This window comes from Phyllopteryx taeniolatus, chromosome 1 (assembly GCF_024500385.1).
Source record: "Phyllopteryx taeniolatus isolate TA_2022b chromosome 1, UOR_Ptae_1.2, whole genome shotgun sequence".
NCBI lineage: Eukaryota > Metazoa > Chordata > Actinopteri > Syngnathiformes > Syngnathidae > Phyllopteryx > Phyllopteryx taeniolatus.
The window spans coordinates 11,094,792-11,106,901 of NC_084502.1; the positions used below are offsets into that span (position 1 = coordinate 11,094,792).

The following is a 12,110-nucleotide window of genomic DNA, read 5'->3' on the forward strand; positions in this document are numbered from 1 at the left end:
CCAGGCAAAAGCACCCTCTCTCAACACTGGAGGCGATTGTTAATGAGGCCCAGCTTATTCCTGTCAAGCTGCCTAACATTCAAGCTTTGCAGGGCTGTCTAAGCCGCGCACGTGCTTGGGTAACAGACCTGGAGGAAATTCAGGTAAAGTATCACCGTTGTCTCTTGAACTAAGTGTTTCATGTCATTTGTGCTTGTCACAATGATGTGCATACCTGGCAACCTGTTGCAGAATGGGGAGCATTACCCATGTCTGGATGACCTGGAGGGATTGGTGGCCGTTGGAAGGGACCTGCCCGTCTTCATGGAGGAGCTGCGACAGCTGGAACTACAGGTTGCCAGCGCTCACTCCTGGAGGGACAAGGCCAGCAAGACCTTCTTGAAGAAAAGCAGTCAGCACAGTCTCCTCGAGGTGCACTACTATTAAGTCTGAAAACATCCATCTACCCACCCATTTTTGATAGCACTTTTTCTCACTAGGGTTGAGCTAGAGCCTTTTCCAGCTTACTTGGAGCGAGAGGCGTGGTACACCCTGAATTGGTCACCAGTCAGTCACAAAGCTCATATAAACAAACAATAATTACACCTTCAAAGGTCTTCACTGAACGTATCAAATGTGGGAGTAAGCTTAAGTACCCAAAAAAAAGCGAGAACATGCAAGCTCAATATTCAAATCTAGAACCTCAGAACTGTGAGGCAGATGTGCTAACCACTAGGTTAGCGCTGTACTCCCAAAGTCCTAGAACAACCTATAGCAAATCATATAATTACAGTAGTATTCATAAATTGTTGTTTTTTTAAAGAACCTATCCTCTATTTGCTGAAAAACTCACCTCTGCAGTTTTTGTGCTCTTTCTGAAACACCCAAGATGCCACAAGATGGCGCCGAAGCTCTGGCTAAATAGTAAATGTAGTACAGGAATTGGTCGAAGGAAGTATTTTGAAGTGATTCATATATGTATGTCAGGGAAGAGCCTGGGTGTTAGCGGGAGTCTTCACCCAAGGGCCAGTATCGGCAATTGTAAATGTTTTTGGGGCTGCGTCAATTGCGGCAGAACTCGTTCCTTATCCCCTATGAATATCTTAACTGTTCTGAAGTAATTTAAAAAAAAAAAAAAAAAAAACCACCCTGTCTTGCCCTTCAGGTTTTGTGTCCATGCGCTAAAAGGAGACATAACGAGACAGAGGAACTCGATGACTGTGATACCAACACACTGGGCCTCTCTGCTCAAGATCTTAGGGACCCTGCAGCTATTGTGAGTTTGCCACACATAATTGACCTGCGGCTGTGTGGGTCTTCATTGTGGGCATCAAAACTCTTGTTTGTGTTCTCCTGTAGGTAATGGCATTCAAGGAAGGGGAGCACCGGGAGAAAGAGGCACTGCTGAGGTTACAGAAGGTCAACATGGGGAAGACTGAACTTAATGCAGGAAGTTACAAAGAGGGGAAGGCGACATCGGACGACCGCATGGAAACGGACTCTGAAAACTGTGTCAAAGAGAACGGGAGCCACCCTGGTGCCACCTCTTCTCAGTCGGTGTGCGTGTGCGCAGGTCAGCCGCGCGCGCCGCAGTTGCGCTGCCACCTTTGCAAGGACTGGTTCCATGGCAGCTGCGTTCCCTTCCCCTCGCTGCTTCTCTCTTGTGGACCGCCGGCTAACCCGCACTGCTGGTGGGACTGGGACTCGCGCTTTCTGTGTCCGCGGTGCCAGCGGTCGCGGCGCCCACGTCTGGAGACTATCCTGGCATTGCTCGTGGCGTTGCAGAGGCTGCCCGTGCGCCTGCCCGAGGGTGAGGCGCTGCAATGTCTCACAGAGCGGGCCATCACCTGGCAGGGTCGCGCCAAAGAGGCACTGGAGACGCCTGAGCTGCAGCGGGCCCTTCAGACGATGCAAGAACTGAAAGAAAGCCTCCATTGTGACAAGGAGGAAGAATGTGTGCAGAAAGATGCGGACTCCAGCTCGGTCATTGTTTTATCTGACTCGGAGGGAGGTGAAGGAGAGGATGGAATCATCGATCTGACGGAAGATTCCCCCAAAAAGAAATCCAAGGAGTCCACTGGCATTCAGGTACACTTCTAAAACTCCTTGGGTCGAGGGAGACATTTATCCCAAAGCACACCTTCATAATCCGAGCGCTAATTACGTTAGGGTGGTTGTAGTATGGCCGGGTAAAATGGCTTGACATTTATATGGTATAAATTTAATCGCTTCATGGTAACAGTATATATCGCGATCTAAACTTAAGTGTAAAAATTATAATGGAAGTGTCCCTTAGCAAAGTTAAGTTATTCCAAATAATGTAAAACTTGACCATGATATTAAATCATAACAGAAATCATTATTATTAGCCTGGCCTACTTGTAGTGTGTACATGGTTTTAAAAACAAAACCCGTTTCAGTGCTAGAATGTGGTAAATAAAAGTTATGGAACAAAAAGTGGTAGGCACTTCCTAAAAATGGAAAACATTATTAGACAAGGTTAAAAAAACAAAACTGAAGAGCCACAGTGGTTTAAGTATGAATCTTTCGAAAGTGACCAAAATTCTGGCTGTGATAGTATTACATTAAAGGTATTATCTTTTGTGTAATATGGCTTCACAAAGGGATTATTTTGCTGCTTCAGTGTCAAGTGTTGAAACCTGGCGTTGTCCACTACAGGAATCAGAATCATCTTTATACGATATAGGATACAGGCGGAGATCCTTCACTATAAACCCTACGTACATTTTTTTTCAATTTGTCGGCGTAAAGCAGGATTGTTGAAAAACTAGGGATTGCTTGGCTTCGCCTTCATCCGGTGTAGTTAATTAACAGCTCAAGGAAGAAACGATAGCAATATTGAATTTTTGCAACAGGCTTTACACCACGTGACTTTTTGTTGTTCCATTTCTGTTCGTAAAATGGAAAAAGTGTCCCGATGTCCGCTTTTAAAACATTTGGAATTTCCCTAACTTTTAGTTTCGGCCCCCTAATGCTTTGAATGCCGTCAGTTAGACGAGCAATGCTTTAATGCTCTGGATGAAAATTATTTTGCAGACCCCCAGTTACAGCTCGTGGACTCCAGTTTGAGAACTGTGACCTAAACTCTATGAATGTTTGCAATGGGCTATCAAATGTTTCTTACCCGTCTGTCTGTGTGATGATGCAGGCTGCTTGTGAGAACGGCGTCGCCAAGAACTGCAGTGTTAATGGTAAGTTGGTGTGTCAGACCACCCGAGCTCGCCGTCGGTGACCAGTCGTGACGGCGTTGCGTTTGTTCTGCGTGTGCAGATGTGGGCGCTCTGCTGCCGCTGCTGCCTGAGCTCAAAGGTCAGGTGGTGCAGCTTTCTTCACCCACGCAGGAGCGACTGGAGGAGCTGCAGCTGGAGGGAGATCTGCTGGAGGTCTGTCTGGACCAGATGCACATCATCGGCCGAGTCCTGCAGGCCGCCTCGGATCCGCCTGTGGCGACACTGCGCACGCTCATTCAGGTCTGCTTTAATGTCGACACTGTAGACCTTTTCACCATGATGTCAAGGGATGTCAAGAAATTAACAGAGCGGGCAAATGTTAAAGAACGTCTGTATTTTGTTACGTATATCACGGAACGTTGACTCGTTACAGCCGTAGCACTGATTGTTCCGGAAATTGTGGGGGAGGAGGGGATCCAGCATCAGACATTACCGGGGTATCCACATTGAACAGTTGCTTGGCGCTCGCTATTTTATTGCGCCCCCCGGCTACCAAGCCATGGAGGCCAATGTCCTCTTTGCGTTCGGTGTCAGTGTATTGTAAGTCACTGATCATCGCCTCCATTTCTTTCCATGCTTCTTACAAAAGTGTCACAAAGGGAGGATGAGGAGTGGATAATTGAAGATGTCAAAGCCGAACATCAAAATAAGCAATTTGGTGATACAGTGCACTTGTCACATAGGTCTGGCGGGAACTGCGTTTACGTGGAGAGCAACCAACTTTGAACAACAACATAACAGGCCAAATAATAGGTTCAGAGAGATAAATATGAAATAATACACATCCCGACAGGAAGCCGCGTCCAAACCGGAAAATGAATTTGTACGTCACTTCAGAAGTAGGGCAGGTTAAAAGTAGATTATTGTTATTAATAACTATATCTAATATAAGATGAGATAACCTTTATTAGTCCCAAAATGGGGAAATTTGCATTGTTTCAGCAGCAATTGTGGATATAGGGAATATAAATGTAATATAAATTGCATGCAAGAGAAGACGTAATTACATTTCTTCTTTCATGTACTTTTTGTACGCGTACAAGATATACATTGCACAAAATAGAAGCCAAAACTATTGTCCATACATAAACTATCCAATTCAGTCTATCCGTAATGTTGTTTGTTTGCAAAATAGAGTTCTGAGTTTTAATTTTGACGTTTGAGATCTGATTCAACATTTTAGTTTTTTTTGTTACCAGGGTTGAAAACAATTTGCAAAGTTGAATTAATCCATACATATATTTCTGATGATGGAACATCAAAATCTCAAATATTGGTACTTTGATTCAGGCTGCAACTGCGTCCGCCATTACAACGTTGATGTAATAAGAACATTTCAAATGACAAATATTGAAGCCATAATTTAACGATTATGACTGTCCTACAGAATTGTTCTCGACAAAATTTTGAAAATATGTAAATTGAGACAAATTTGGACAAATTGTTCTGGAAGTTAATTTTTATAGTTTTACAACTTTGTATTAACAATATTGTGGTATTAAAAGTGCCTCCATCGTTTTGGTCTTGTCTCAGTGTAAAATAGACGGGCGATTTATATGAATAAATACAGAAAAAAAGTGGCGAGATCTAATGTGAATTGCAGGACACATCGATCATCACTTGGAACGCACCCCACCTGTCTGAGTGTCGATTCGCAATTGATCGGGTGAGAGGTGCCCCTCGCATCAGCCTCCGTTCCCCCAAGTGCAGGCTCACGAGAACAGCGCAGTTGTGACCTGACCTGCGGCGGCAGCAAATAGTTCTACTTAGCTTTTCATTTTTCTTCAACAAATTATTAATTTAAATCTGTCCTCAGCACTAACATCAAATTAATTGAGTAATGGCCCAGCCCTCGTGTATTTTCAACCATTTGGTATTATAAACTCATATTTAAAAACTGGGGAAGGAATTATTATTATTATTTTTTTTAATAACCGGTTTTTGTTGTTATAACTGCCCAAAGAATAATACATACAGTATATAATATCTTTACCACTCATAGACGGATCTTGAAGAGCAGCGACGAAGCAGTCGAGGACGTACGAAGGACTCCAAGAGGAAGCGAAAGAGCCACCGAGGAGGCGGCGGGGATGCAGAGGGTGGCGGAGCGGCGCCGCTGGACGCGTCCGACTCTAAGAAAAGCTGCCCCTTACCTCAGCTAACTGCCCAGGTTCGTGCAGACGAACACCTGCTTTTAATTCCATTCTGACACCCTGTGAGCAAACTGAAGCATTTTTTCCCCATTTAAATGAATTTTAAAAATAGAATGAAATTAATCATTCATTCCAGACCCAGGATCAAGTTTTGACCTTTTATTTTTTTTTAATGAAGAAAAAGTGGTACCTTGACTTAACAGTATCCGAATACAGTCTGTGTCTTTTTTGCTTTATAAAACCAGTTTCTTTACTTTTTTGTTTTGTTTTTATTTTTAGTGCAATGTTTATTCAGAACTTTAATATTCACTATCATAGCTATGCAGATGACACACAGTTATATCTAGCAATGTCTCCAGATGACTACAGTTCAATTGCGGTGTTGTGTCACTGTCTAAAACAGATGCATAACTGGATGAGCCAAAGATTTCTTTAATTAAACCACAACAAAACTGAGATAATTGTTTTTGGCAATAAAGACAAGAGGATTGCTGTTAGTAAATACCTGGAGTCACTCTCTTTAAAAACCAAAGACCAAGTCCGAAACATTGGTATTCTGATAGATTCCGACCTGACTTTCAACAGTCATATCAAATCAATGACTAAAACTGCCTTCTTCCATCTGAAGAACATCCAGAGTGAAGGCTTGCATGTGTCAAGAAAACCAGGAGAAGCTCATCCATGCTTTTATCCCAAGTAGATTTGACTATTGGTCTGGTCTTCTGACTGGACTCCCTAAAAAGAGCATTAAACAGCTGCAGCTCGGGTTCTGACCAGAAGAAAGAGGTCAGAGCATATTACTCCTATTCTAAAGTCTTTACACTAGCATCCAGTCAGCTTTAGAATAGATTTTAATGTTCTGCTACTGGTCTATAAATCACTAAACGGTTTACGTCCTGAATACATGAATGAAATGCTCATGGAATATAAACTCAATAGGGCTCTGAGATCAGCAGACTCAGGTCAAATAGTGGAGCGCAGTGTCCAAAGCAAACATGGTCAGAATCAGAATCAGAATCATCTTTATTTGCCAAGTATGTCCAAAACACACAAGGAATTTGTCTCTGGTAGTTGGAGCCGCTCTAGTACAACAGACAGTCAATTTACAGAACACTTTGGAGACATAAAGACATTGACAAAAAACAACAAACAACAATTGTGCAAAAAGATGCAGAGTCCTCTAGCACTTAGAGCAGTTCGAATGGCTAATATCGCAATAGTCCGGTGCAATGACCATTGTGCAAAGGGCACTGAGACTTCAAGGAGTGTATGCGGTTTAAAGTGACGAGTAGTGCGATAATCTGGGACAATGGTTGTGCAAATGTTACAGATACTCCTCAATCAGTGTGCAAATGGAGCAGATGCTACTCTGGCATGAGTGGCCACTATATGCAAATAGTGCAGCACGGCGAGACAACTACAGTGAGTGCACGAGTAATACATAATTGGCCCCACAGAAATGTGACAACGAACTCAAGTCAAAAAATTGCCAGCTTGTTGTAATGGAATTATAAGTTAGCTGTTTAAGAAGTTGATTGCAAGAGGGAAGAAGCTGTTGGAATGTCTACTAGTTCTAGTTTGCATTGATCGGTAGCGCCTACCTGAGGGAAGGAGCTGGAAGAGCTGGTGACCGGGGTGGGGAGGGTCCGAGAGGATTTTGCACGCCCTTGTCTTAGTTCTGGCAGCGTGGAGGTCCTCAAGGGTGGGTAGGGGGGTACCGACAATCCTTTCAGCAGTTTTGATTGTCCGTTGCAGTCGGAATTTGTCCTTTTTTGTAGCAGCACCAAACCAGACTGTGATGGAAGAACACAGAACTGATTCGATGACCGCTGTGTAGAACTGTCTCAGCAGCTCTGGTGGCAGGCCGTGCTTTCTCAGAAGCCGCAGGAAGTACATCCTCTGCTGGGCCTTTTTGAGGACGGAGTTGATGTTGGTCGCCCACTTCAGGTCCTGGGAGATTGTAATTCCCAGGAACTTGAAGGTCTCGACGGTTGACACAAGGCAGCTGGACAACGTGAGGGGCAGCTGTGGTGAAGGATGCCTCCTGAAGTCCACGATCATCTCTACAGTCTTGAGCGTGTTCAGCTCCAGGTTGTGTCGGCCGCACCACAGCTCCAGCCGCTCCGCTTCCTGTCGATATGCAGACTCGTCACCGTCCTTGATGAGGCCGATGACAGTGATGTCATCTGCAAACTTCAGGAGTTTGACAGTCTGGTTCGCTGAGGTGCAGTCGTTCGTGTAGAGAGAGAAGAGCAGCGGAGAGAGGACACAACCTTGGGGCACCCCAGTGCTGATGCTGCGTGTGGATGAGGTGGCCTCTCCCAGCCTGACCTGCTGTGTCCTGCCCGTCAGAAAGCTGTAAATCCACTGGCAGATGGCAGGTGAGACGCTGAGCTGGAGAAGCTTGGATGAAAGGAGTTCAGGGATGATGGTGTTGAACGCTGAGCTGAAGTCCACGAACAGGATCCTCACGTAGGTCCCTGCACACTGTCGAGGTGTTCTAGGATGAAGTGCAGTCCCATGTTGACTGCATCATCCGCAGATCTGTTCGCTTGGTAGGCAAATTGCAGGGGGTCCAGCAGGGGACCTGTGACACTCTTGAGGTGGTCCAGCACAAGACGTTCAAAGGACTGCATGACCACAGATGTCAAAGCAACAGGCCTGTAGTCATTCAGACCCGAGATTGCAGGTTTCTTGGGGACTGGGATGATGGTGGAGGGTTTGAAACAGGATGGAACTTCGCACATTTCCAGTGATCTGTTGAAGATCTGAGTGAAGACTGGAGCGAGCTGGTCCGCGCAGACTTTGAGGCAGGATGGGGACACGTGGTCCGGGCCTGCCGCTTTGTTAATCTTTTGTTGTTTGAAGATGCGTCTCACATCCTGTTCATGGATGGTTAACGCAGAGGTCAGAGGTGTGATTGTGGTCGCGGGTGCGGCCGGGTTGGTGTGTGGTGTGAACCTGTCCTTTTCAAATCTGCAGTAGAAGGTATTCAAGTCGTTGGCTAGTGTGCTATTGTTCTCAGCTTGGGGGGGATCGTCGCTTGTAATTAGTCAGCGATTGGAATGCATGCCAGACTGATTTAGAGTCGTTTGCGCTAAACTGTTTTTCCAACTTTGCTGTATAGATCCTCTTTGCAATGTTAATTTCTTTGGTCAGCTGGTTTCTAGCTCGATTATACAGGGCCCTGTCCCCGCTCTGATATGCGTCCTCCTTAGCTTGGCGAAGCTGCTTAAGTTTAGCAGTGAACCACGGCTTATTGTTGTTGAATGTGCGAAATGATTTTGTTGGTACACAGACCTCTTCACAGAAACTGATATAGGATGTGACAGTGTCCGTATATTCATCCAGGCTGCCAGCTGAATTTTCAAAGACACTCCAGTCTGTGCAGTCTAAGCAGCTTTGAAGTTCCATCTTGGCTTCATTTGTCCACTTTTTGACTGTTTTCACTGTAGGCTTCGCACATTTAAGTTCTTGCCTGTACGTCGGTATTAAGTGAATTAAGCAGTGATCAGACGAGCCCAAGGCTGCACGGTATGCGTTTTTTACCGTGGTGTAGCAGTAGTCTAAAGTATTATTTTCCCTGGTAGGACAGTCGATGTGCTGCTTGTATTTAGGGAGTTCGTGGTTGAGTTTAGCTTTGTTAAAGTCCCCGAGAATAATGAGGGGTGAGTCGGGGTGTTTTTTTTTCAATTTCGTTGACTTGATCGGCGAGCGTTAGCAATGCGGCGTTCGTGTTAGCTTGAGGCGGAATATAGACTCCAGCCAGTATGAATGATGCGAACTCACGTGGCGAGTAGAATGGTTTACAGTTTAAGAATAGCGACTCCAAATGCGGGCTGCAGTGTGTGCTGAGCACCGTGACGTCCGTACACCATTTTTCGTTGGTATAGAGGCATATCCCGCTGCCCTTTGTTTTCCCCGATGATTCCATGTCGCGGTCCGCTCGATGAATGTGGAAACCGGGAAGCATAACGCCGCCATCGGGTACAGCGTCGCAGAGCCAGGTCTCCGTGAAGCACATGGCCGCGGAACGTCCGAAGTCTTTACTGGTCTTTAACAGAAGATGAAGCTCGTCCATTTTGTTGGGTAGGGAGCATACATTCGCGAGGTGGATCGACGGGAAAGCCAATCTGTGTCCTCTCTTGCGGAGTTTCACCTGAATGCCAGCTCGCTTCCCTCTGTGGCGCCGCTTCCGTCTCCATGCGCCGAAAACCGCGGACGCCGCTCCGGTGAGTAACTCGGGGGAAAAAACTGAGCGGATATTCGAAAGTTGGTGACAGAAAGTCCGGAGTAGACTCCTTGATGGTTAGCAGGTCTCCCCTTGTGTAAGGTCTCCAAAGACGGACGAAAAACACAAAAACAAAGACGAGAGCGCGTTACCGAGGCGACCACACTGGTAGGCGCCATCTTGTTGAAGCAGCATTTAGCTATTATGCTGCACACAAATGGACTAAGCTAACAACAGAAGTGACGTCAGCCCCAAGTGTGCATGTTTTTAAGTCCTGGTTAAAAACTTCTTTTTTCCCTTGCTTTTTAGAGCATTTCCACTTAAATGATATTTCTTGCACTGTGCGCTGTTTTGAATTATTTTTTTCCCCTCTTTGTTTTAAATGTTTAAGCTGTTTTCTTTCTTCTTTGTTTTGAAATGCTTTTAATCATGTAAAGCAGTATTCCCCAACCTTCTTTGCACCACGGACCGGTTAGGAGTTGGCATTTTTCTCACGGACCGGCTGTGGTGGCGTGCATATATGTATATATTTATATATACACACGCTTGGCTCGCTTCTGCTCCCCCCTTCGCCGTTCGTGGTGCGTCCACTGTGGGCTCGATACAGGAGTGGGGGTCGGAGTTATTGTAGACAGCCAGACCAACCTGCAGTTCCGTAGCTCCTCAATGAGAGTAGACATTTAACTCCGTAAAAGTAGTTCTGCCTGTGTCAAGCAGAAACCTACAACTGTATCAGAGCGGACTAGGTGCATGAGAGTTAACTGTTGCGATGAACCCGTATTTTAAGTAGGACTCCTGATATAGTGTTGTTTTGTTCAAAAGAACAAATCTTTTCAGGAAACGTAATGAACTGAATTAGTTTATGAAATTATTTCGTTCTTTGAGCTTTCCCGCCGTTAGCCAACCCGTTCGGACCGGAAACAGAAGCGCTCGAGTCAATTGAGACGCGCAGCTGGTGCGGCAGAGAAGATCCGGTCAATTTTCAAAATAAAACACATTGACACGCGAATTGCATTACTACAGAAATTATATAAACTGGTCATTCTTTCTCAGCGGCCCGGTGGTTGGGGACGACTGATGCAAAGCACATTGAGTTACCCTGTGTATGAAATGAGTTATACAAATGAATTTGCTTTGCTTTATTTAAAGCCCGCAACTCCAAAAAATGTGGTTTTTGGGGGGGCTGGAGCAGATTAATGGCATTTCAATTCAGTTCAACTGGGAAGTGGGATTTGATCTACAAGTCAATTCAGTGAGGAATTTGGTCACAGAACAACTTGAACTTGGAAGACAAGTTACGTCTGTATAGTGAACGAACCCTAAACTGTGTAGTGAGATCACAGACACTGTTCTCATGTTTAGCTGTTAATTCTTTTTTTTTTTTTTCTCCTCTTTCTCTCTCCTCGCCCCCTCTGCCCCCCAACAGTCACACAATTGGCCTTCTGAATAGCACAATTACACTTGCGCTTTTCTCTTAGGAGCCGTACTGAGGCTTAATGTAGAGTAAATAACAAAAAGGTGAAGTACAAAGCACAACTGAGCATAGATACCAAGAACTGGAGCCTGAATAGTTTTTCAACCCAGCAGCTTATTAAATCTGTCCTAAAATCTTGTTTGTGAACATGCTTGTTTATAAACCAAGGTTGCAAGTGCAATTAAGATTTACATTTAAAATGTTCACTGTCTTTTTTTTTTTTTGACAGATTCTGTGAGGGTGGACATTGGATCTGCCAAAGAAACTGAGGGAGCAGACTGTGAGGGGCGAAAAAAAAAAAAAAAAAAAAGATGCGGGACATACACACACACACACACACACACCCTCCTCCCAATCTTCTACACTCCCTCTCACACAAATATGACTTCCTGTTGTCTACAAGCTCCACTTTCCCTGGACCTGTTTCTAAAGACTGTGTAGGCTCATGTGGGACTTCCTGTGATAGCAGTGTGTGGTCTATCTAGAATTGTCTCCCAGGTAAGTTGGTATGCTTTGTTACCCCACCACCGTGTTAAGTGGAAGCCCCCTCACCCTTGTTCTTGAGCTCCTCGGATAAGCTATTTGGGTTCGTTTGTTTTTTACGAGGCCACGATACGACGCAGCTGTGCGGCAGAACTTTGATGACTTTTATTTTTTTAGTCGTACTGAAGCTTGTGTTCATCGTTTTCGAGGGACGCAACATTCGTAAGGAACTGATGACGTTTTGGGAAATGTTTAAAACAGGCATTCATGTTTTTGGTGCTACTTTCCCAAAATGGACACTGTCTGACCCCAGAGCAGTGATGTTATCCTTTCAGTTCCTCTTCTTTTTTGGTTCCCTCATCTGCAAAATAAAGTAACTTTACTGTAACTCACTTTATTTCCCTGTTTCAAACAATACTATTATTATTGTTACAGAGACACTGTTATCATTTGTGCATAAAGTTATTTTAATGTTGCCTTTGTTTCTTTTCACTCTTGTTAGGAAAATAAAGGTTTAGAATTGTTTAGGAAACGTCGAG

General features: G+C 44.8%; 1 protein-coding gene across 4 annotated transcripts in view; it reads left to right on the plus strand.

Annotated features, from left to right (window-relative positions):
• Nucleotides 1-11,959, plus strand: part of kdm5c (lysine demethylase 5C) — a 28,715-nt gene extending 16,756 nt beyond the window's left edge. For all 4 annotated transcript variants that reach the window (XM_061770819.1, XM_061770848.1, XM_061770829.1 and 1 more), the window contains 8 exons: nt 5-143; nt 232-411; nt 1,145-1,255; nt 1,339-2,067; nt 3,149-3,191; nt 3,271-3,470; nt 5,233-5,400; nt 11,318-11,959. In XM_061770819.1, the coding sequence (XP_061626803.1) occupies nt 5-143; nt 232-411; nt 1,145-1,255; nt 1,339-2,067; nt 3,149-3,191; nt 3,271-3,470; nt 5,233-5,400; nt 11,318-11,326 (1,579 nt within the window). In that variant the 3' untranslated portion in view covers nt 11,327-11,959. The remainder of the gene's footprint in view (nt 1-4; nt 144-231; nt 412-1,144; nt 1,256-1,338; nt 2,068-3,148; nt 3,192-3,270; nt 3,471-5,232; nt 5,401-11,317) is intronic.
• Nucleotides 11,960-12,110: the final 151 nt, after the last annotated feature.